The sequence below is a fragment of the Cornus florida genome, unplaced genomic scaffold, assembly GCF_030987335.1.
Source record: "Cornus florida cultivar Cherokee Brave unplaced genomic scaffold, ASM3098733v1 CherokeeBrave_3.0.0_Hap2_Chr09, whole genome shotgun sequence".
NCBI classification, from domain to species: Eukaryota; Viridiplantae; Streptophyta; class Magnoliopsida; order Cornales; family Cornaceae; genus Cornus; species Cornus florida.
The window spans coordinates 75,816,828-75,842,427 of NW_026775579.1; the positions used below are offsets into that span (position 1 = coordinate 75,816,828).

The 25,600-nt window shown below is 35.3% G+C and overlaps 1 protein-coding gene across 1 annotated transcript; it reads left to right on the top strand.

Moving 5' to 3' along the window:
* The first annotated feature begins 3,589 nt into the window (after nucleotides 1-3,589).
* LOC132274468 (putative wall-associated receptor kinase-like 16) lies at nucleotides 3,590-8,440 on the top strand. The gene is made up of 3 exons (XM_059775734.1): nucleotides 3,590-4,966; nucleotides 5,068-5,229; nucleotides 7,135-8,440. Exons 1-3 carry the CDS (start codon nucleotides 4,093-4,095, stop codon nucleotides 8,307-8,309), a joined length of 2,211 nt encoding a protein of 736 aa, XP_059631717.1. The 5' UTR covers nucleotides 3,590-4,092; the 3' UTR covers nucleotides 8,310-8,440.
* The last annotated feature ends 17,160 nt before the right edge of the window (nucleotides 8,441-25,600 follow it).

Below are 25,600 nucleotides of genomic sequence, written 5' to 3' on the forward strand. Positions count from 1 at the left end.
ACCCCAATATAATGTTTGAATGAAAAAAATATAAACCGTTATTTATACAGTTATACTTGTTTCTTTATTAGGTAATAATAAAAAGGGATTTTCCATTTGGGTCAGACGTCTAGGAATTGGGTCCATATCGTCAAAAATCACTTAGTACGGAATTGGGTTGATGTAATATTATTAATTAATTAGATACTGACATTAGGACTGCAACTCGGGCGAGTTGGGCAGGCTGGAGACTTAATTCGGGCTCAATCCATGTACAAAATTTTTTGCCCAAGCCCAACTAAAGCCCATAATTCACTTCTCTGCCCAAGCCCGCCCATGAGCCCACGCCTCTATAGTCAGAATGTAAAAAATAATAATTTGTGCAGCTACAAGGACTCGAATAACATTCCTCCAAGAAAAATCCTAAACACACTACCAACTAAGTTATTATACATTTATGAAATAACATAGTTTTAAAATAAATATATCATTTCCGGGCTCGAGTTGTGTCAACCCAAGCCCAGCCCGAATTTAATTCGGGTTCAGAATATTTAGCCCAAGCTTAGACCTAGAACAAAAAAACACTACCCAAGCCCTGAAAATTTTGGGCTAGGCTCGGGTAAATTCGGGTTGGCCTAGCCCGAGTTGCGGCCCTAACTGACATATAGTGATTTGACGCACTAAATATTTATGTAGCATGATACAATTGGTTGATGACATAAATAACTATGTATTAAAAGAAGTTTTTAAGAGGACGGGGTTAGTTTTGACATCCACATTTCTCACTATCCACATCGTAGTGGGCAATAGTAAATGTGGCCGGAGCCAATGTAGGCTTGGGGCACATGCCCACCAACTTGGCCACATCCATGAAAAAAAAACTTGATTGCGCCCGTTGTATTGTGAAACATGCCCGTCAGATCGTTTATTAATGTGCGTGTAATATGCACGCATGCGTTTGTATTACACGGATGATCATGATGTGCTAGTTCCACGGTGCAACGGGCGCAACTAAATTTTTCTCCCGTCCATGTGTATGTGTGTGTATATATAAAATTGCATAATGTCCCCATAAAATTTTTAATTGTTAAATTTTTTTTATTGATTTTTCTTTGTTTTCTCTTTACTCTTTAACTTACTTTAATTTTCTTAAAAGGAAAAAGTTATATTCCCCTAACCCTATTTTTTCCATTCAAAGTTCTATCATTTTTTTTTTTTTTTTTTTTTTTTTTTTTTTTTTTTTTTTTCAGTACTTATATATATGATGTATTTAGTATGTGCTGTAACAATTTTTTTTTTTTTTTTTTTTTTTTCTCATCTTATTCTTTTTAATTATTTTCTTTATATTTAGTTTAATTACTGCAATTTTATACATTCAATACATATGTAATTTTATGCAATGCTTTCAAAATATGAATACCAGTTTAGGAAAATTGTAACTGTATTCAACGAAAGTATTACAATCAATCCAAAGGGGCTCAAGTGTAACTCACTTGTCCTTAACACTTTAGGAAGCATCGGGCCTACCAACTAGTGTGTATATATATATATTACGAATTAATATTTTGATTCTTATAGTTGTTAAATACATAGTATTTTATTTTCTTATATACTCTCCCCTTAACATATTATTTTGTAATGGAAAATATTTAAGTGAAAATCCATAATATACTCATTATTAATGTGGACCAATAATAAATGGACATATCATTTTTAATTACCGAATAAAAAATGGTGGGTAGATACTTACTTATCAATTCAGAGATAGTGATTTGATACCATCTCACTATTGAAAATTTATAATTAAGTTCTCACTACTGATGTGGATTAATAATAAATAGACATGTGATCTTAATGGTAGGGTAGATATTCGGTTATCAAATTAGAGATGGTGATTTGATTATTATTTATAATTTAATTATTTAATTTAGTAATTAAAATAGAAAGTGCTCATTTATTATTAGTCCACGTACCTAATAAAGACTTATGTATTGTTGTTCTTCATATGCAAGATCAAGGAAAATAAGACTTTTAGGAATCTTAAAGTTTTTGCTTTATAGATGACATGATCAACTCTATAAGTATATATAATTCTAGATATATTTTTATTGTGTAACCACTATTTATGAAAATGTCTGAGAAGAAATATTCATGCATTTTTCTCTCTTGAATTACACTCTTTAATATGAGGGGATATTAATATACTTTTCTCTCTTGAATTTATATAATGAATATTATAAATGTTTATACGTAATTGAAATAACGGTTTATTATCATAAAAACTTTAAAAATGATGAATTTAAATTTTATTTTACAAGATTTGCGCTTTTAGGAGAAGGTTAGAAGTGTTCAAGTTGGTATTTGTTGGCATATTTTTTGGGCGGTTGGAAGTTAAGTTACACAATTCTTTTTAACGTGTGTTACTTTCACGTTTCGACTATATTTTTATTCTCACGCTCCACGTGTGTTTGCTTTAATTTTCACTGCTTAAGACTTAATTTTACTACTCTCATCCTATTAGTCTCGAATTCACTCTCGCTCCTCTTTCAGCTCTATGTGGCTTTGGTTGGAAGCCAATTAAAATTTTCAGTTAATTTTGGCATCGCAACATATATATATATATATATATATATATATATATATATATACACAGCATCTTCCCACACGCTTGAAAGTGTTTGGTTTGAACGGCCCAGGCTCTACAGGTCTGTCGAGTCAGAAAAGTTGCACAGGTCTATTAATGTAAAGATTCTCTATCTATCTAATTTTCCAGGATGGAACTGGTGTGGTTGAAATTAGTTCTTCTTGAAGCCTCCTCATTCCGTGTACCTACTTGAAGCCTCCTCATTCCGTGTACCTACGAGTTTGTGACTTCGTGACACATTTGTCACAATCGTTAAGTGACACATCTCTCACCCTCGTGTGTATATATATATATATATATATATATATGTATTGGTCAGCCACGACTTTAAATTTCATAACTGTCAAATAAATATATAAAAAATAAATTCTTTTTTCTTTAATCATTTTATAGAACTATTGCAATCCTTGAGAAGATTCAAAACATTGTCAAATAACCAAACAGTCATGAGAATGAAAATAGTTCTAAATTCATTACACTCAGTGTGTCCAAAGAACATCTTTTCGTTTAATGTATGAATGTGTAAAATACATTTCTATATTAGTGACAATTTTATTTTATATAAATTTTGTAAAATAAACTAATTTATTTGTTTAAAATCATCTTGTGGTGAATTTCCTAAAAATCAGATCTAATCCAAAATTTATGTTTATTGTTGAATTCTCAAAATCATATCAAATACCAACCGTCAACTCTTTCTCAAAAAGTATTTAATACTTTAACCAAAAAAACTCATGTAACTACTCTGCCCATGGGACTTGAAGGTTACAATCCTCGGAAATATTTTGAACTTTTAGAACAAAAACGTAAAAACATATATAAATGCACATCTCTCTTACAAAAACTTTTTGTTTTCATTTCTAGACACTATAATAAATAATTTTATTTTATTTTTTTACATACAACATGTAAATAAATTTATTTAAGAAGTCCAGTCCGTTGGCAAATCTCCAAATTTCACATCTATTCCTCAAAGGTTATGTACATTCGTGAAGGACAAAGAAGGAAGGGTAAGGATAAATTAGGAACTGTGATCAGATTTTTGCTAGTTATGTTTTTTGCATTTTATGTGCTGAGAATAAATCTTCTATTCGCATCGAAAATGATTAAGATCAATTCAAACGCGGTGGAGAGAATTTGCGTTCGCTTGCGTGTGTCAATGGCCAATTAGCATTTGGTCACGGGAGTACCCATAGTCCTCTTGGGCGGCATATGACTAATATCCTGTGCAATAAATTTTGAATTAGCGTTTAGTTGAACAACTAGAAGTCTACTAGAAAAATTAATATTGCTCATGTTTGTTGTGCCATTGAATCATTCACATCCAACTCTTATAAATTTCGAAATACGTATTCTAAGGTACTGTAGACTTTCTTGTTACTGAGGTTTTTATATATATATATATATATATATTATAACAACAGCTCATAAAGTATTCACAAACAACCACTTTCACAGAAAGAGAAGCAATGACCGTTCATAAAATGCTACCACTTTTTCTGCTTTTAACAGTATCATTAGCAGCAATTGCAGCAACACCCACATCAGGTCATGGGTTGCCCGGTTGCCAACCCAGCTGTGGCAACCTCACCATTCCATACCCATTCGGCATAGGCAAGGGTTGTTACCTAGATGAGTCGTTCCTCATAACATGTGACGACCACTCCAACAAACCATTCTTAGGAACAAACAACATTTCCGTCCTTAACATATCACTCAACGGTGAGCTGCGAGTCTCGAGCCCCATAGCCTATGACTGTCACAACAAATCAGTCCGCCCGGGAAACAGAGACACTTTGATGAGGCAGGTAGATTACTCCATCTCATATACTAGAAACAATTTCACAGCCATAGGTTGTGACACCAGTGCATACCTAAAGAATATTTCCGAGAACAAGTATTTAACCGGTTGCATGTCCACCTGTGTAGAAAAAGAGGCTGCGATAGATGGTTCGTGTTTTGGCATTGGTTGTTGCCAAACACCAATTCCACAAGGAGTAAGTGATTTTAATTTGAGTGTTCTAAGCATGTACCACAATCCTAATGACCATAGCACGATGGAATTCAGTCCTTGTAGCTTTGCCTTTGTTGTTGAAGAGGGCAAGTATGACTTCTCCACATTTGATCTTTACAATTTGAGCAACATTGAGGAGTTGCCTCTGGTGCTTGATTGGGCAATTAGGGGCAGGACTTGTGAAGAAGCCAGAGAGGATACGAGCAACTATGCATGTGGAAACAATAGCAGATGTTATAATTCTGATAATATTTTAGGGTATCGCAGCTATCGCTGCAATTGCTCTGAAGGTTATCAGGGTAACCCATACCTTCCAAATGGTTGCCAAGGTACATGTAATTAATTTTTGTTGTTCGATTTTATCTTTTCTTTTTCTGTTTCTTGAATAAATTATGAATATATATATATTTTTTGTTTTAATTGTTGGCAGATATCAACGAGTGCTTGAGTCCAGAACTCAATATGTGTACAAATGTTTGTCACAACACAGAAGGGAATTTTACTTGTTCTTGCCCAAAGGGGTATCATGGGGATGGCAAAAGAAATGGCAAGGGATGTGTTGCAAATGAAATATGGCTAAAGGTCACTGTTGGTAAGTACAGAGTAAACTCGGAAGCTTGAATAAATTTTCCCTAATAACCAGTCTGTAGGAAATGTTCTTTAAGCTCTGTTGGATTGCTTAGGGACTACTTCTAGTTGTTCTAGTTGAAATTTTTTCCCCAGTAAAATTAACTTTGTTTTTGATTAAAAATTATTTAAAACAAAAACCTTTTTTGTGTAATTTTTTTGACAAAAATATTTTGGTGAACTTCAAAATGGTTTTAAAAAATAGTTCCTCCACACCACATAGAATGTAACCTAGTTCTGCATACAAGGCTTAATTATAGCTAATCCCCTTTTTACTACCATTATCTTATGTTGTTTTGTTAATGTTTAATTTTAGGATAAATTACATTGATCTCCCCAATTGAATGTCCCTTCTAGTTTCAAAAATGACACTGAACTTCCCTGTACTTATGGTCTGAGTAACACTAATTTTACAGTCATAAATTTCTTTACTATTGTGAGCTAATCTCATGCTTGAAATTTACTTAAAACTCAATTTTGTCCTTAATAAGTTTGAAAATGGATTATTGGCCATATGTTGTAATGGTAAATAATAATAAAAGTATAATGGATATATTTATCATTTAACACCTTCCAAGTCAACACTAATAAGGAGGTAAATGTTATTTTTGAAACAAAGGAGTTCTTTATTGAATGTTTCTACTTTTGAATGGTGAGAAATCATAAATGAAAAATTAGTCTCCATTAGATATTGATGTTTTGACTTGTTGACACTATTTCTCGAAAGCTTTAATTACTTTCTTATCAGATTGATGCAAAATTGTTAATACAATAAATTCGAATTAGTATTGTGCTAATGCTTTGGATTATCAAACCGGAGTGGATCAGAGAATAGTTATTACATATGTATGATCCAAATTGCCCTTGATCCTGGTTCCATTTACAGGCCTAATGCAATTAGAATGCCTGTTGGGTAGAAACTAAATTAAATTTTAAATGCTAGTAAATTTTGCTACTCCCTCTCTCCCAAAATCCCTCATGCTCTGTTCGGCAGCATGAAATTTGGAGTCTTTGAATTAGAGAAAATTCTGGTTTAATTTTCTATGTTGATTTTTTCTAATTTCACTTCCAAAGCTCTAATTTCATGTCTGCGAAACATAGTCCGAGCTTCTTTAGAAATCCGACTTTTTATAGTAGTAATTTTTATTATTTTTTAATGTAATTAGTGTACTTGTTTAATCAACTCGGCACTTGTTTAATCAACTCAAAGTGAAATGGGTAATTTGAAAACGTTATAAAAAATAAGATATTTATTGAAATGAGACATGTATTTTGAGACATGCTATAATAAAAAAAATGCCAAGAATTTTGAGCGGGAGGGATTCCAACCCCTCACCTCTTCACGAGAGGTTATACTAACTCAGCTAATGGCCAAGTGATAATTTTACTTTCCTGTATTTACATTCAATCCAGTTCCATGGCAAATTTTATTTAGTTTTTATTTAGTGTTTAGCATGGCGAACTACGAAGTTTATAAATAAAGTTGGCCAACCATTTCTCTCGTGAAATTGTAGTGATTTCAGCTTATATGGTACATGCTATTGGTAAAATTTTCGGAATTTCTTCTCCAGCATACCAAAAATTTCAAGTAAATATAAAAGTTCTAAAAGTTTGTTCTACAATTCGTTTATTTTTTTCTCCGGTACACCAAAAATTTCCTATTCAAAATTATCCTTCACTTGATCACTGTCTTGATGCAAATGTAGAGTATTTTACACGAGTATCTAATTTCTTCATTGCATCGCAGTCTGTGAATTAATGTCGCTGCAATAATTCAAATGTTGGGCATGCTTTTCCTTGATGAGCTTTCTTTTGAGTTACATTTTATTTCGTTAATTTCATTTTGGTTACATATTTAATTTAATTGTAGGTATTGGCATAGCAATTTTGGTATTAGTTGTGGCATGTTCTTGGTTATATTGGGGAATCAAGAAAAGAAATCTGGTCCAACTTAAAGAAAAGTTTTTTCGGAAAAATGGTGGTTTGATACTACAAGAACAGCTCTCGAGGATAGATAGCTCAGTTGAGGCAGCCAAAATCTTTACCATAGAAGAGCTCAAGAAGGCAACCAATAACTTCGATGGAAGCAGGATCATTGGTCGAGGAGGATTCGGTATAGTTTACAAAGGAGTTTTACCCCAAAATAAAGTTGTCGCTATCAAGAAGTCCTCAAGAGTTGATCAAAGCCAACTTGACCAATTTGTTAACGAGGTGATTGTGCTATCTCAAATTAACCACAGAAATGTGGTAAAAATATTGGGTTGTTGTTTAGAGACTGAAGTGCCTTTGCTGGTTTATGAATTTATCACCAATGGAACTTTGTATCACCATATACATGAAGTAAGCTGTACATCCTCGGTTCCATGGGAAATTCGTCTAAGGGTAGCCAAAGAAACTGCGGAAGCGCTTTCTTATTTGCACTCTGCAGCTTCCATACCGATTATTCATAGAGATGTAAAGTCTACCAACATACTCTTAGATAATAATTTCACTGCAAAAGTTTCTGACTTTGGAGCTTCGCGACTAATTCCATTGGATAAAACGCAGTTGACAACAATGGTTCAGGGAACACTTGGATACTTAGACCCCGAATATTTTTATTCAAGTCAATTGTCCGAAAAAAGTGATGTGTATAGCTTTGGCGTTGTCCTTGTGGAGCTACTTACCGGCAGAAAGGCTATTTCTTTTGAAAGGCCAGAGAATGAGAGAAACTTAGCCACGTGTTTCATCTGCTCAATGAAAGAGAATCGCTTGTCCCTTATTCTAGATGATCGAATCGTGAATGAAGGCAACGTAAATCAAATGCGTGAAGTTGCTAACCTTGCAAAAAGTTGCCTAAGATATAAGGGGGATGAACGGCCTTCAATGAGGGAAGTGGCAATGGAGCTCGAGGGACTAACAAGAGTGGAGAAGCACCTTTGGGCTGGCGTTGATGCGGATTTGGAGAATGAACTCCTGTTAGGTAATACATTGGAGTTTTGTAGCACTACCACCACAGTTGGATTTAGTAGTCTAGAGAACCAAACCGCCGTTAGCGGTAGATGATGAATGTTGAGTGTCAGGGTTATTTTATGTTACAGTATTTATTTTATATTAAAGTATATGTGTGATATTAATGTACATAGACTTTTAAAATTTTGTAATAAGCAGAGCAAAGAGTTGTTTGTTGCTGTTTAGGCTATCGTTTGCTTGTTTGTTTTGTCTTGAGGCTCTTATTTAGGCCTCTGCTGGTGGCCGTTTAGTGTCAATTTACGTCTGAATCAGTGTACGTATATATAATATTAATATCAATAAGGCTATTAATCTCGTAATAAGAAAGCAAATAGGAGCTTGATACTGTTTAGGCTAGTTTGCTGCTTTGTCTTGGCTGAGGCTTTGCTTAGAGATGTGATACAAAAGCCCAACACTTGCGCCTTTTTAAAACATTTTCCCTCTGCTTTAGGCCCCTAGTTTCCTTTTTGTTCCTGTTATTACAACTTGCGGGCTCTGGGTTTTCTTCTGAGTTTGTACCTTTGTTTTTACAGTTTGATTTTGATGAAGGACAGATTTGAGTATTTTTTTATTAGGTTTATTTATTTATTTTATTTATTATTTTTCTTAGAGAGTTTTTAGTTTTAGGTAATTTTCTTTATACTTTTAGTTTACTTAAGTAATTTGTTTCCTTTTTGATATTAGTTTCCTTTAAGTTTTAGGGTTTTATTTATTATAAAAACATGTACATGGCAGAAAAAAAAAAAAATCAATTTTATCAATAATATTTTAATTGATTTGCAATTTTTATTCAACTTTATGGATTCAAGGTTTCCACCTTGTAGATTCAAGGTACCCAATCTTGTGGATTCAAGATAACCCGCATTCCATATGAAAGCTTATTTATTATAAAAACATGTACATGGCAAAAAAAAAAAATCAATTTTATCAATAATATTTTAATTGATTTGCGATTTTTATTCAACTTTGTGGATTCAAGGTTTCCACCTTGTGGATTCAAGGTACCCTATCTTGTGGATTCAAGATAACCCCCATTCCATATGAACATTTATTGTTTTCTGCTATATCAGTTGGTATCAGAGCTTTGATTTACCCTGGGCTGATGACGATTCCTCATTTTGGTAGCACCCAGTTTGCAGATGATGACTGCAGAGTGCAGGCCCCTTAGGTAGCCATGCATACTCAAGATCGGTTCGTAGCAATTGGTTTTGGAATTGGTTGCAACCAGGTTCGTAGTTCAGTTTGTGTTCGCACTGATGATGTGTCTCGCAGCCAACCGAGCATGAGTTGTGTTCCTGTTTATCCACGTAGGCCTCCAGCCTATGCGGATTTTTTCGATGATGAGAAGTTCAGATTTAGAGGAGTTGCGGTCAACTGCAGTGACAAAAACTATAGATATCCAGACAATAGTAAGTTTCAGAGGAAAAAAAAAAAAAAAAAAACCAAAAAAACAAACAAACAAACAAACAAACTCGATTTACTTACTTTGACTTCTAGTTTTTGTACTAAGGATGTCTTGGATTGGCTTAATAAAGTTGATTACTTTCTCGAGTATTTTGATATACCCAAACATAAGCAAGTTCCTCTTGTAGCAATCATGCTTAAGAAAGATGCTTCAGCTTGGTGGGAACGAGTAAAGACTACTCGTCGGAGACAAGAAAAATGTTATTACTAATATTTTGAAAAATGCCATGCTTGTAGTTGGTTTCTATAATGAATGTCATGCTTATAATTAAATTGTAAAGAAAGGTTTATAACCATTGTATTAGGAGTGTCGTGTTTATGCCATGGTTATCATATAGGTGAAATTGAAATCAAGTTGATACAATTTCATTCATATGCATGGCATGGTTGGAAAAATTGAATAAGAAGTACATTAAGCCATTTTAGAATGGTGAGAAGGTTGAATAAGATTGAAAAGTGAGCCATCTTAGAATGGACGGAAAAGAGGAAATTAGAAACGGACCGGGTATTGCAAGCTTGGTGCTATCTCGACCTAGAGGGGGCGTAGTCCGATATAGGACGTGAAAAAGTTGATACTAAGCCCCAAATGGCCAAGAGGTCAGGGATAATGTTAATCCTAGCTCGGTAAAGTCGGTTAGCGTAGGTGGGAATTGGGGGTTGATTTGAGACCAAGCTTGGAAATGGTTATGCATTGCATTCCATTTGCATCCATTGTGTGCAAGTTGTATCTATGTCATTGATTGGATTGAAATGTGGTTTAAATTCCATAAAATCCCCAATGCATGATCCCGGCTATCTTTTATTTCCCTTACGTGATATGTGGCTCAAGGGCGGGGGGAGTGGCCATGGCCTCCCCAAATTATTCGCAAAATTTTAGTACTAGTACTAAATTATATATATTAATAGTCATTTTTCTATATAAAAATTAAATTCCCCCCCCCCCCCCCCCCTTCCCCTTCCCCTTCCCCTTCCCCCAACTTTTTTGCAAAATCTATTTATGGTACTAAATTATAGTTATTAATGGTAATTTTTCTAAAAACTAAAGTGGGTTCTTCAAAATTTTGTAAAACCCCATTTATGGTACTAAATTAAAGTTACTAATGGTGATTTTTATATAAAAATTAAAGCTTGTCTCTCCTAATTTTATTATTTTTTTTAAATATCTATATATGGTTTACCTTATGACTATTGAATGTGGTTTGTGAATGAAATTACTTATAATCCTTCAAATTTGAATAAACCTATGGCTTTAATAAATTCAAAATCTAATAATAATAATAATAACCCTTATTATGATAAACTTTATTGTAACATATTTTTTTTATACACACACAGTCACACACATATATATTATTTGTTTCAAATTAAAGAGAAGAAAAAAAATACGGTACGGTTGATATTTGAAAACCTCAACTATTCTTAATTTGCTCTATTTTTCTTTTCATATCATCTATAAACACATGCTCTTAACATTAAAAATAAACTTTGAGCCAAACCCATTATTATTTTACAAATGCCTAGACGACAATGTAATCTATTCTTTTGGGTTATGTAACTATCAAACTCTAGGAATCATTTTGCAATATTACTCATGAATGAATACTCGTAAATGATGAAGTAATTAAGGGGCTTTAATCTCATTTCTTATAATAAACGTTTGCATACGATGTATTCTATTTTCATTTGCACTATAATTAAGTCCACAAATGAACCGAAGAAGTCGCCAAGGACCCAGACATGCAAACAAGCCTAAAAGGCCTTTTTTGCAAAGAACCAGTCGACGTGTGGCCTGCATAAGTCGACCAATATCTCAATTTTTCTGACAATATGCAATTGCACTGAGGAGGCCCATACCAGTCGGCATCTATGGTCTAAACGTCGACTGGTTTACATGAACCGGTCGACGCATGACATGCACACGTCGACCGAATTGCTTGAACCGGCCGACGTGTGGCTTGCATACGTTGACTGAATCCCGTAGCTACAATGTCCCTTCTTCTCTCCCTTTGTTGTCCAATCCTGGCCTATCCATTGATGCTAAGGTACACTATAATGACTAGTGAGGTATGTTATCCACATTTGGACCTCATAAATGACCATGTTGCCCCTAGATGACATCGGGTTCGGTTAAGGACCCGGATAATGATTTGGACCCTGGGTTCAGGTCGTTACATTTATTTTGTCCAAGACTTCTATTTATACCAAATGGTAGTTCCATATGTTATTGAGATGCTGCCAAGTGGAACTTCTAATTTTTTCCACATGTCCCATGTCTCCCTTAGCCTTCTCACAATCTTGACACGTGTAATAATAGGATGTCCCATGAATTGCAGCTTTGATTGAGTGGTTTTGGTGGTTCAATTCTAATTAAAAGCTTTTAGCCGCATTCTAAAACTGCCAAATGGAATGCACCACGATCTACTAATTGCTTGTAACTTGCAGGCAACTGCTCTGTCATTAACTGCCACGTGTCCACTTGAAAAGTCACACATCTTTCTTTCTTTTTTTTCCCTAAATAAAGTCACACATTTTTTCAACTGTAGGTAACTGCTTCCCTCTTTGGTTGAAACGTGTCCCATTCAGCAACAATTTTCTAACTATAGAAAACTGCTTCTTTCTCTGCCTAGCACGTGTCAACTTTGAAAGTCACATATGTGATATTTCTCATTTTTCCTATTTTCACTTTTTCGAGGATTTTTCAAAGTTTTTCAGAATTTATTTATTTATTGCCTCGTTTTGTGTGCCAGGCACCTTGGGGTGTGTCGGGTGTGCTTCAAGGGTTAGTTGGAGCATTTCTTCGAGTTTGGGACTTTTAGAAATGCATCGTTGGCCGTTTCGATATTTTTTAATTTTTCTGGCTGTGAGGTCTCAAGCGGGACCCGCAACTGGTTTTGTTGTGCACAGAATTATGATGAGCGCTGAAAAGTACGCATTTAAACCCCTTAAGCTTAGGTATTCTAGGACCATTATCTATCTTACTTTCCCGTTTTAGACTAATTTCGTGTTATTGTCCTTTTTAGGTGTTTATCCCAAAAATAAGCTAATTCAGCCAAATAAGAGCTTAAAAGAAACTAACTCAAGCTGGATGGAAGAAAGAAGCAAAGTGGAAGCAAAATGAAGCAAAGTGTGGAAATCAGCATGTTCGATCGATCTCAAGAATACTTCGATCGATCGAAAGTTCATCGATCTAGACTCTCCAAGATGGATCCAAGCTCTTTTGTCCTTATCCAAAGATCCCACAAAGTTCGATCGATCCAACAATTCTCAAATCGATCGAAAAGATTACATCTTATCCTGTTGTACCACCCCACCTACCACTTTTGTCTCTTTTCCCAAAATATCTCAAATTTGTCCTTATCCAAAAAGGCGTTGCCATGGGAGAATCAATCCAGCCAAAGTTTGATAGATCTTAGCCAAGTTCGATCGATCTCAGCATAGGTTCGATCGATCGAACCCTCTCAAGTGCGAATTAAATCAATTTCCAGCTCATTAAAAGTTGTTTCATGGTGCAATCATTGGAGGAACCCTTATGTACGAGCCTAGACCATTGGGTGTGACATTTGAGCTACCTATATAAGGATTATGAGCCACTTTTACACATATACTTTTGAGGAATTGATATATATAATTTTTTTGATTTTTCTTAGAGAGGAAGAAAATAGAAGAGGAAGCTAGAGACACATTCTTGGGAGGTCTTCCATCTAAGTCAAGAAGAAGAACATTTCTACCATGGAGATAGCCCTTGAAGGTTGGAGGACACCATCCATGAGTGGCTAGACATCCTCTTGGGTTTAGAGTTAGCCCTAAACATGCTTTCTTTACCTTAATTTATGTATTTTTTAGGGGATTTGTGTTGTAATACATGTTTTAACATCTTTATATACATAAATCTTGTTTATTCAATGATTTGTGTGGTTTAATTCTTCCAATTGATCATTTCATTCTATCCATATGTCTATGTATGCTGCACTGACTTCCCTTGCAAGTTTTCTTTTTCTTTTGCAAGCCATGGCTAGGGTCAAGATTGTAGCTCGCGGACACTATCACCGTAGGGGCAAGCAGAGTTTGGATGACTAAGACCCCATTCAGGAGGACCAGCCAGCCAAGCCCACTCTACCTCAGTCTCCATTATTTGACAGCAGATTGCACTCTGTTGCTGAGGCATCTACTTCACAGGCTCATGCTGAGGCTGAGCACATACCATCTCCATCACCACAGCCAGCTCAGCCAGCCCAGCAGCTAGACCAACCATTATATAGATACTTACGCCTTTCAGTGGCACACGAGTTGATCTTCGATACAGACTTCTTTTCCCGATCGGTACTTACCCGATCAGCATATGATGATATATTATAGAGGGGCCTTGCGGCCATTCTTGCCCTTGTCACATACCCGGTGTACCCGAGGCTAGTACGGATGTTATTCCAAAACCTCCGGCCTGCCCCGCGTAACACGGCGGAGTTGAGGACCACCATTGATGGCCATCCTATCACTATCACAGTGGATACATTGTCCCGATCGTGCCACTGTCCACATGTCTGCCCTCCAGAGCTACAGGACACATATCCCACTCTCTACAGGCCATCATATGCTGACATGGCAGTTTTTCTCACAGATCACTATGCCGATGGCGAGACTTTCACCACCCGCACCTATCTTCCAGATGACTTGTAGTTTTTCGACTCTGTCTTGTTCCGTAACATTTTCATGGCCGGCCATAAGACACAGAGGCGCGACGACTACCTGACAGCTCTATATGCATTCTACACAAGGTGTTGGTTATCCATTCCTGCGCTCATCTGGAGCGTCATGATGAAGCTATATGTTGACCATATCAATAAGGCTAAGCCCAAAAGGGCTAAGTATCTCCCATTCGGCCATCTCATCACACAAATTCTAAGTGATCAGCGCTATCCCTTCCAGCCATAGGAGAAGCCTGAGTCAGGGGCTGTTCATTCAAGAAGAAAGACTGGGATAAGAGATATAACACTCTTATCAAGAGTCTCCAGGACGACGCTGCCGAGGTAGCTGAGGATCTAGAGGCAGAGGAGTTGGCAGCAGCAGCAAACCCGACAGCGGACGACGTCGCAGACGATCCGGCTGCCGTATATATGGACATTGATTTGGAGCAGCTTGCAAAGGACCCAGAGCAGCACTCTCCAGTTGGGTCACCCGTTCACGATGAGGAGCAGGCTCAAGATCATCATTCTCCCGATCCAGCCACACCTAAGGCTCCTGCTCACATACCCGACTTCGGAGAGCGACTTCAGACTCTGGAGGACGCCGTGGTGCATCCTAGTGACTTCAGTGAGAGAGAGTACTTCCCGATTTTTAGGACCACCCTTATACCTCTCTCTATTTTCTATTGCTATCCCATTTACACTTGCATGTCCACTATGCACTGTTATTATCCTTTTTGTTATCTGATGAGTTTTATCAAAGTGCCAAATTTCAGGACCACGGTTAATCCCAAGTTTAGGGGGGCTATGCAACCTACTTTAGATATTTCTGTCCCAGCCATTCTTTGCCTTAGTTGCACTGGTATACTCTTTCTCTTTTGTTCTCTTTGCACAATGAGGACACTGTGCCATTTAAGTTTGGGGGTAACGGTGCTTTGCAGTATTTATTTTTAAATTCAAAATTTTGAGCATGACTTGTGTATTTGAGGGATTTTCTATGATTAGTCCATAACTAGCTATGATTTTAATCTTTTGAGGACTATAGTGGTAAAAATTTAAAATTGCTTGACTTGAGAGTTCAATACTCCGTGTACCTTAAGGATGCCATTTAGGAGTAAATTTTTTGAAAGATTGATATTTTGCTTTCACTTGTGGTTCACATCATCCTGATTTTGTGATTGTTTTGAGATTCACTCTAGTATTCTATACTAGAACAGACGCACACTAGCATTCATTTGTGGGGTACATGTTTTGTTGATTATTGAATTGGTTATATTCCAATTGAGCTAGTAGTGCATTGAAAGCTTTCATTCTTGATAAAGGTGGATAACAACCCCTTTTCACTAAGTAGTTGTGATTCTAGCCTCATCAAGCACTGAACTTCTCGTGCTGAAAGGTGGAGGGTGTAATACCCCTAGTTTTCAAAAAGGGATAAAATGAGAATTTAAATTTAATTTATGTGCATTTTGTTTTATTAATGGGAATTTGACTTATGTGTGTAATTGTGGTTTTATGTGAATTATTTATTTATTTGTGTTGGCTGATTTGTTGAATTTTAATTATTTATTTGTTTGCCTTTATTTATTTGTTTTAATTGTAATTATTTATTTTCTTGACTTTATTTGTTTGTTTTAAAGGTATTTATTTAATTTCTAATTACAGTTATGCTGTAGGGTGGACGTAATTGTTTAGTCATTGGTTTAATGAATCGTTTGAGTTATAATTAAGTTTAGGGGTTATGTTATATAGCCGACATATAATGAGTCGTGGAATTAGGATTATAGTTTTAATGGAGCCTATATATATATAAGTTGTAGGTCTAGTAAGGGGTTTTAAAAACAAACTCTGTTCCCGTAACTAAAGAAAAAGAAAAACAGAGAGGCTGAGGGGTAAAACATGAAAGGAAAACTGGGAAGGGCTTTCAGCAATGGAACTGAAGGTCATATCAAGGAGGAAGGAATGGTTTACTGTGAGATAGAACTAGAGCAGTGATTAGAGGAAGGAACAGTCTTGGAGAAATTCTGAAACTTAGAGACGACGATGAATATTTCAAACCGGAATCTTAAGGCAAGTTTCAGTCTACTCCTTTCCTGTAAACTTGTGTTCTGTGCATCCTATATAGACTCTAGGAACTTAATCAAACTATTAAAATGGATTTTAAGCATGTTAGATTATTTCAATAATCTGTTCTGCGTTCTTGAAATTAAAACTGGATTGTTTCATAAACTGTTCTGTGGGGGTTTTGGTTTTTGTCAATTATATCACACTGGAATATGTAGGGTTTCTAGGACTTTAGGAACTTGAATATAACCCTAAGAATGCTACAAAGGTTCGGGGTGGGACACTAGACTTTGCCGGAATCACAGACGACAACCGGACGAAGAAGAACGAAACAGAAGAAATAGAGAAGGCTCTTAAAGAAGGAGAGTTGGCTCCAGGAAGCAAAGAGCTGGCTTCCACTCTATTAGATCCAGCTCCAAGGTTATGGGAGCTGACTTTAGGCAGGTTAAAGCCTACTCCATTTGTTTTGGGAGCAGGTTCTATGTTTTTGTGTGTATACTGGATCAGTTTGTGCACGGTTTGGTTCAACTATAGTTTTTGAATTGTGTTTGGCTACTATGATAATTTTTAAACACTAATCCATGGAATATTAAAGCCCTAGGATGCATTAAACTATTTATATGCTAATGGTTTAAACCGTGGGAAAATTCGAAGCAAGTCATTGGCTGTTTATTGACTTGACGGTACGAAAGGATTTAATTGTGCAAACGGTGTCTAGAAATTTAAAAGGGTTAGAACATGGATTCTAATCATTGTGCCATACTACATTAGAGCCACACTTGATAAATAAATGTCTTTGGACTCAGGGAGTTAACCGTATGAAAGCATACAACCGTACGGGCGGCTAACGAGTGGAAGGGGTTTAATTGCCTAATTTAGTTTTAGCAATTTAACGGAATATGTTCATATTTATAAATCTTGTTGGGGTTGCATGCTAAGATCATTTAATTAACAAGTTTGATCTATGCATATCCTGGATGTTAATTGTTGAAATACTAATTACTTTTCTACAATGCATGGATTTGAGCTTGGAATCTTAATTTCTATAACATTTAGCATTTCACTGCAATTATTTGGGTTAGGGTTTGGACTTATGTTTTTGAACTAGTACTTAGGTTCTGTCAGTCTAATTGGACGTTGGCTTGGAATTAATTGAAGAAATAAATGTATATTGTCTGTCAATTACTTGGATGGATGCTGGAATTTAACTTGATGAATTAGTAAGCTTTGTCTCGTTTAATTACATGGATAGGTTCTGGATTTTTAGTTGATGACTTGTTTAAATTCTGTGTTTATGAACTATATGGATAATGTGGACTTTATTTGATGTACTGTATAAAATGTTGCATCATTTGTGGATCATTTGCATATATGTACCGGTATGGGATAGTGGCATACGGAGGGATGGATTAGGTCACAACACTAATCCCTATCCATTCATACATAAGGAATTGATTAACTAAAACAGTTAAATCCTACATGGATGCATGTCCTGTCAACTAAAACAGTTGAACGACATAACGGATGGTTGCTTTACTTTTCAGTATTAGGAAGGAATTTATATATATACTTATGGTACCGTGATACGAGCTTGAGTCTCCTGATCACGGTTAGGGTGTGTATATCGCATGGAGGGATAACTGGACCTAAAGACGTTAACTGGTAGATTTGGGTGTGCATGACGACGCGACGGCGTTTTTGCGTGTTACCTTCTACTCAGGTGTGATGACTATAGGTTAGTGAGTATCCTATAGTGTGTATATATATATATATAAGGACTATCTTTAGATATTGCTGAGCTATCTAGGATGTATCTGTGTATTAGGTTTATGTACGTATTATAGTAGATTGAAACTTGCATGTGGGCCTGACCCACTCCTATTTTTTCAGGTGTTCGCCAGTACCAGACTTAGAGCTTGATCGTGTTGATGCAGATATAGACACTCACTCTTCCGACTGCATAGGATGTTCTTCCTTTTTAGTTCTGGATTTACATTCTGTAATTTTAATTATAAGTTTGGGCTTATTAGGGGTCCACTAGATGGATTCCAGAGTTGTACGTATTGGAAGGATTTAAATGATATTAATTTATTATTTAAAGTTTGAGAATTTTTATTTTAGATTTCTTTCAGTGTATTATTATTTTATTCTTAATTCAGTTTTTATTCCTGCTTGTTTACATATTGATTGTTTGGTATCCCTCGGATTTGTGCTCGGACTTGATCACCCGTGACTCTAGAATCTAGGGGTATCACAGTTTGTATCAGAGCATTCCAGGTTCTAGTGTCCTTAGGAGTGTCTTTTGTTAGAAGTCTTCCGTGTTGCGTCTCTTAAATACTTAGAGCCATATTAGGATTCGTTGTACTTTTTTACGGTTCGTTAAGAGGAGTAGCTAATGTCAATTATATTCCATAATTATGGAATGGTTGACACTAGAAGGAGGATGGGGTCCAAGGCGACAGTGAATCAGACCCGAAGGAGTAGAGGAGTACATTATCGGTTTTCTATCAAAAGCAGAGCTTGGGATCAAAGGTTTAGTTCCGCTTGGCGCTACTTTTAAAAGTATAAGCCAAGGAAGAATTTAGGAGTGTGTTTTAGGTCACCGTATAAAGGGACCAACACGATTTCAGTTGTTCTCATAAAGGAGACAATCGAGGAATAGGAGTCCAAAGAGGATTCTAGTGGAGGAGATTTCAACATACCCAAGAAAGAGGGTATTGAATCTTGGAAATCAAGGATCACGTGAGAATGATCTTGTTCGCTAATAGTATAATGAACGATACTTGTAGGGTTGGGTGGATAGTTAACCTTTCGTGTTACCTTTTAAAGAGGCAGATAAAGGAACTTTTCAGGGGTTCAGGAATCGGATGGAGTTCTTCTCGGAACAAGGCAATGATTTTATATCACGTTCCGGGGAGTATAGGGATTAGGTTGGGACAATTTAAGTTGCTTTCTTAAAGCTACATTCGACGGTTTGCATTTCGCGTATAAGGAGGATGAGGGTTATGTCTTGGAATTTGTTGAGGCAAATGGATTTTGTTGTGAGCTAGGATTTGAGCTATGGTTCGAGGTTGGAGGATTACCTTCGAAACTAGAAAAGGAGATTATGAACCAATTAGGTAAGGTTGATTTCTAAAGAAGATTTTCTTTGCCAAGAGGAACGCTGTTTTACGTAGATTTTTATTGTGTTTTATTGTGTGTGATTGTGTGTGCTTTAGGTGTTTCATTTTTATTAATTAGTCAGGATTGGGAATACGGTTTAGTTGGGGGCACAAGTGAGTGATCAGTCAACTACCGTTTGGAGGAATAACGTTAATTACACTAGGATTTTGGGCATGGGGTGGTGCGACCGAGCGTGTGCATAAAATAATGCACAACACTTTAGGTTTAGAAATAATGTCAAGTGGGCACCATATTTTAAAATTTATAAAACCACTAAACACTTATACTATGGAATATGAAGTGAGCAGGGATCGTCCTAAGAGATCTAAACAATTATAGGTTTTCCAGAATTGAATTCTACTTTAGTGCTTATATGATTGCTAAAAAGGTTTGGTTTTGTGATTAAACTAATTTTAAACTTAATAATGCAAATAAAGAGTAGAGTATAAAAGATTAGAAAGAGACTTAGGGTGTAGGATTCACCACTAAGCACATTCCCTAACTCATTAACTTTTAACTAATTGGGGAATAAAAATGTGTAATCTAGAATGTGGCTAATAATTGCAATAAAAAGTATAAACCGTCAATTTCAAGCATGAATCAACTACCTAATAATAATTAAACTAAGTGTAGTGTAATTCACCAATTCAAAGCATGATTCATCAATTTAAGTTACAATTTTAACACATATTAATCTAGAGGGTAATGCAATTGTGACAATAAGTATGGATTTCAAGCACTAGTATGGATTGTCTACTTACCTAGGAATTAAATTGCAATTAAATTAATTAACTTTAAATTAAACTAACTAAGCCTGAAATTAAACTATTTAGACAAGACATTAACCTAATTTTGTAGTACAACCCATCTTATAAAAGCAATTTCCATCAAATCAAAACACAATTACATCTAATTAATACAATGTATAGTCATCACAAGATTCAAGTCACAAAGAAATCAAGTGTAGAAATTGATTATCATTCAAAAACATAAAAGACAATATGAAATTGACATAGACAATCAAATGAAAGAATTAATATATATATATATATATATATATATATATATATATATATATATCAAGGCTATAACATAAATTACACAAATTAATCCCCAAAAGTCAAGAGTTAAGAATTAGGTTACATGCTTAGGGTTTATCCAACCCTAAGTTGAAGAATCAGCCACTCATGGTTGATGGATGCAAGATATCAACAAGCCCCATCCTTTGATTCATCTGGCTCCTCTTCTTCTTCTCTGAGCTTTTCTCAAGAACCCTAACTTTTTCCTCTTCGTGTTTTCCAGAGAGAATAAAAATATCGATATAGAATACTAAAACTTAATAAATCTCATAATATTATTTACCTAAATAAAATAAATACTAACCCTAATCTAATGGCTCATAGGGCCTTAAGTAATAACACTATTAAAGTCCAATAGTTCACAAAACAAGCCCAAACAATTAAAAAAAAAATCTGTAATATTGCCAAGTCCTGGGGGATCGATCCCCTCAGAGTTGGAAATTTCCTTTATGCCTTATTTAGCTCCATTTTGGCTCCGGGCTAATTGGTTTGCTTCTTCATGGGAACATCATGAAAGGCCCAAGATGGACCGCTTTCGAAGAATAAACACACTATACGAGCAATGAGCTACGACCTTTTTTTGTCATTTTCTGAACTTTTTCTTAATATCTTTGCTTGACTCCAAAAAAGCTTTAATGGACCGTTCTTAGCTCATTTTAACTTTATTGCCCTGAAATACACATAAACATAAATAAAATTAAAACATGAAATTAAGATAGATGCAAAGACTGAAATACCCTAACTTAGGTGCTGAAATGTGCAACATTTAAGTACTTATCATGCCCCCAAACTTAGATATTGCTAGTCCGTAGTAATGAACTAAAGCATGGAAATGAAACAAATATATATACAACTATGAACTAATAAAGCAAATAAAGATAACACCACTTTCGTAGGGATCACGGTTGCATTTAGCATATGCAACAAGCCTTTTAAACCCCTAGGTTATCCCTAATGGACGAGTGAAGTCTCGTGAGGGTTTCCAGAAATGGTACCCACAAACATCAAAAGCTCTTTCTTACTTGAGAAGCAACGACACATATTAAATAGGTGTTGAAAGTAAACTACCTCAAGTATGCAAATTTCTACCATTTCTAAGCTATTATCAACATTTCAACATTATGTAAGCAAAAATGGTCCTCCACACATCAATCAATTAATCATACAAATTGAATCAATTATATCATCCTTTTTGAGTGAACTGGCATCAAAATGTGTTGCTATCCTAGCAAATCAAAGTAATGGCTTAGCCTTACCCTCAAACTAGCATACAGATATAGTACCAGACATCAAGATATTGAATGAACCTTGTTATTCAATCATACATTTTTTTTTTTATTTTTTTTTATGTATGACCATGTGCAATGTCCAAGTTCCTTAAGCTCTCTAATCACCCTATGTAACAAGTGTTGAGCCAACGACTCCCAAACCAGATGGTCTTAGGGCGTTAAGTGTAAAGACACTCCTAAGGGCGTAATGACTCAGAATGGCTAGGCTACGAACTCAAACTAATCATATATCTTACATTCTTTCCTTGTCTTTCTTTTTAATCAGTTGACATGTTGAAAGAATGTAGTTTTTTTTTTTCCTCACCTTTGGTGAGTGCTTTTATTTCTTTTCTTTACAAGGTCATTTTATCAAGAACGAAAGCTTTCAAAGCATGCTAGCTCAATTGGGATAAACCAAGACAATAATCAACTAAGCATGTACCCTACAAATTAAATGCTAGTGTGCGCAAGTGCAAGTGTAGAATTCTAGAATCAACTCTCAAAGCATTTTCAACTAATAAGATGATGTGTACCACAAGAGCAAACATGATATCAAAAATTAAAAATTTACCCCTAAATGGCATCCTAGAGCATACAAAAAGTATTAAACCCTAACAACTTGCTTTTCAAAGGAACTATAATTCAAAAGTTCGAAATCATTGCCAAACACATCTCAAATCTCATCATGCATTTAAAGTTTAACTTAAATAGAATGAATCATGATGACCTTACCCCCAAACTTAAACTGTGCATTGTCCTCAATGTGCAATGAAAATAATGAAAAATAATGGAAAGAGTATACCGTGATGGTAAAGATTATGAAGTCCGGCAATGATCCAGTAGGAAAGATGTCTCCCCCAAACTTGGATGCAAAAACCTATCTGTATAACCATATTAACAAACTCACATCAAATATCACATGGGATAAGCAATTCATACAATTCAAAATAATATATAATACATTGCAAAGAGATATGAGATGAAACCCTTAATAAAATCTGAAAACATTCCTAACCAGTCAGAAGGGCATATTGGAAACACATATTTTTGAAATTTTTTTTTTTTTTTTTTTTTTTGTTTGTTAAACAAAGAAAAATATATTAAACTATAAAGAAAAATATATACTAAATTAGAAAGAAAAATATGTACTAAAATAAAATAAATATATATATATATATATATATATATATATATATATATATAATAATAAACAAATAATAATAAATGGAAAGAAAATTAAGTTTTTTTATTTTTTTTTAAGAAACAAAGAAAAAGAATATGTATATATAACCTATAAAATAAAAAAATGAGCTAAGTTTAACGTCTCTAGTAAGACGGAATGCTATTAATTTTTTTTTTTTTAATATTTAAAATAAATCAATTCAATTTTTTTTTTTTTTTTTAAATTATCAGTGCAATTGTTTTTAACAACACTTCAACTATTTTTTTTTTTTTTTTAAAGAAATCATCAATCCAATTTTTATTATTTTTTTAAAAAAACCATAATTCAAAAATTTTTTTTTTTATTATTTAAATTTTTTAATGTATTTTTTTATTTAATTTTATTATTATTATTTATTTATTTACATTTTTTTTTTATTTAACACAAGCTCGCCGGAGAAAAAACCGGCAGCGCTGGGTAAACCAGTTCAAGAATCGCCGGCGAAGATTACCCACAAGCTCGCCGGAGAGAAGAGCCCAGCCGAAATAGGACTCATCCACGTCAAGGACAAGCACGGTCGGAATCGCTGGAGAATGACCCAGCCGAGATCGCTTGGAGAAAATCCCGCCGGAATCGACAGAGAACAAACCAGCCGTGATTCACAAACACGCCGGAAAGAAACGGCGAATCACGGCAGGAGAAGAACGATGCCGAAATCCCCGGAGAACGATCCAGCCGCGCGACAGAGAACCCAGCCGGCGCTGGAAAACGGCAAAATCGAAATTGCCGAGAAATAACCCAGTCGGCGCTGGAAAGATCCAGCCTTGATCGCCGAATAAATGGCGAATCACGAGCTCGCCAGAAAACGCCGGAGAAAACGGCGATGCAGAAACTCGCCGGAAGGAACAAGTCGCGACGCTGCCGGAAGAACCAGATGAGATAGACCCGAGACTGAAAAAGAATAGCTCGGCCTTTTGGCCAAGAGCTTGCCGGAAATAAAGAACCCGGTGACTGTAAGTTGCGCTTGAAATTTCAGAGACGACAGCCGAAGGTTAGGGTGGTTTTGATTCGGCCGGAGCTGGTGATGGTAGTATGGTGCTCGGTGTTGAGATATGAGAGGTGACGGCGCCAAAGTGAAAGAGGGAAGAGGGAAGTGAGGGCTAAAACAAAACGCTCGATCCCTCACTTGAGGGATCGATCGTTTTAAGCAAAAAATGACCCCTATACTGTGTAATTAGAAAGTGAAGACAGATGAAAAAACGGGATCGATCCTCCTGGTTGGGGGATCGATCCACATGGGTTTTTTTTTTTATGCTCTCTGCCAGAAAATGGAATTGATCAATCCCCATATCGATCCTTTGCTTCTTTTTTAATTTAATTTAATTTTTATTTTTTATTTTTTTTAAAGCAAAACTAAAAAGAATATATTCACTAAAATAAAATATAGATAAAATAAAATACACCAAACTGAAATATACATAAAAATAATAATGATAATAATAATAATAATAATAATAATAATGGAAATAAAATGAAACACCCTACACTACCTATTACAAAAAAAAATTTATTTTGTTTTTTTCTAAAAGCAGAATTGTACCATAAATAAAATAAAGTAAAAGAAGAAAATAAAATAAAATTTTATTTAGACAAAGACGCAAGAAATAAAATAAAGAGAAATGAGGGAGAAATAAAGTCGGGAAATTCTAAAAAAAAATTAGTGTTTAACGTCTCTAGCAAGACGGTGGGGTGACTCACTAGTCGAAAAAATCAAAAATCGGATATGAGACATCCTTATTAATCCGTTTGTCTATTTTCCCAAGTGGATCCTCTCTCGTAACAACAAATTCTTCTCCCAAAAGAATGACTTGAAAAGAAATGATGTAAGAAGCAATTTGTTTCCTTTCATCAATGGTCTTGAAAATGAAATCAATAATGGGCAGTCTTGCACTTGGCAAGGCAACGTCTTTCAAAGACTCAATTGAATTATTAGGAAATGCACTCCTTTCATCCCTTTTCTCTTCCTCACTGATCACCATCTTTTTACTTTCCAAGTTAGCTATGGAGTTCATTAGAGAGTTCACTTCATATGTGGTGCTTTCGATGTTAAAACCACATCCTTCATACATTTTCAAAAGGCACGCCTCAAGAGGATCGTTGGGGATAATAAAAGGAAGGTTCTCTTTTACAAGTTCCTCCTTTTCCTCTCCTACCTCTATAGTGGTCAACAACTCCTCACTCTCTAAGTTATCAATTTCCTCATGCTCAAGATTACAAGGAATGTCCTCATAATTTAATTTATGCTCTATTCGATTAGTCACTAGCTCACTTGCCTCACCCTCTTCTATTATCATGTTTTGCTCACTTTGATTTGTCATTAATTGACTTGCCTCTTCTTCCTCTTCCTCTTGACGAGAAAGAGTACTTGCAATTTCCTCAACTTGAGTTTCTAGCATGGCTAGCCTATGAG

Bases quoted from the DNA above. Each gene is read 5' to 3' on its own strand.
- LOC132274468 (XM_059775734.1), top strand. From the start codon at position 4,093: ATGACCGTTCATAAAATGCTACCACTTTTTCTGCTTTTAACAGTATCA. The intron at 4,967-5,067 runs GTACATGTAATT...AATTGTTGGCAG, and splicing joins CCTTCCAAATGGTTGCCAAG to ATATCAACGAGTGCTTGAGT. The intron at 5,230-7,134 runs GTAAGTACAGAG...ATTTAATTGTAG, and splicing joins ATGGCTAAAGGTCACTGTTG to GTATTGGCATAGCAATTTTG.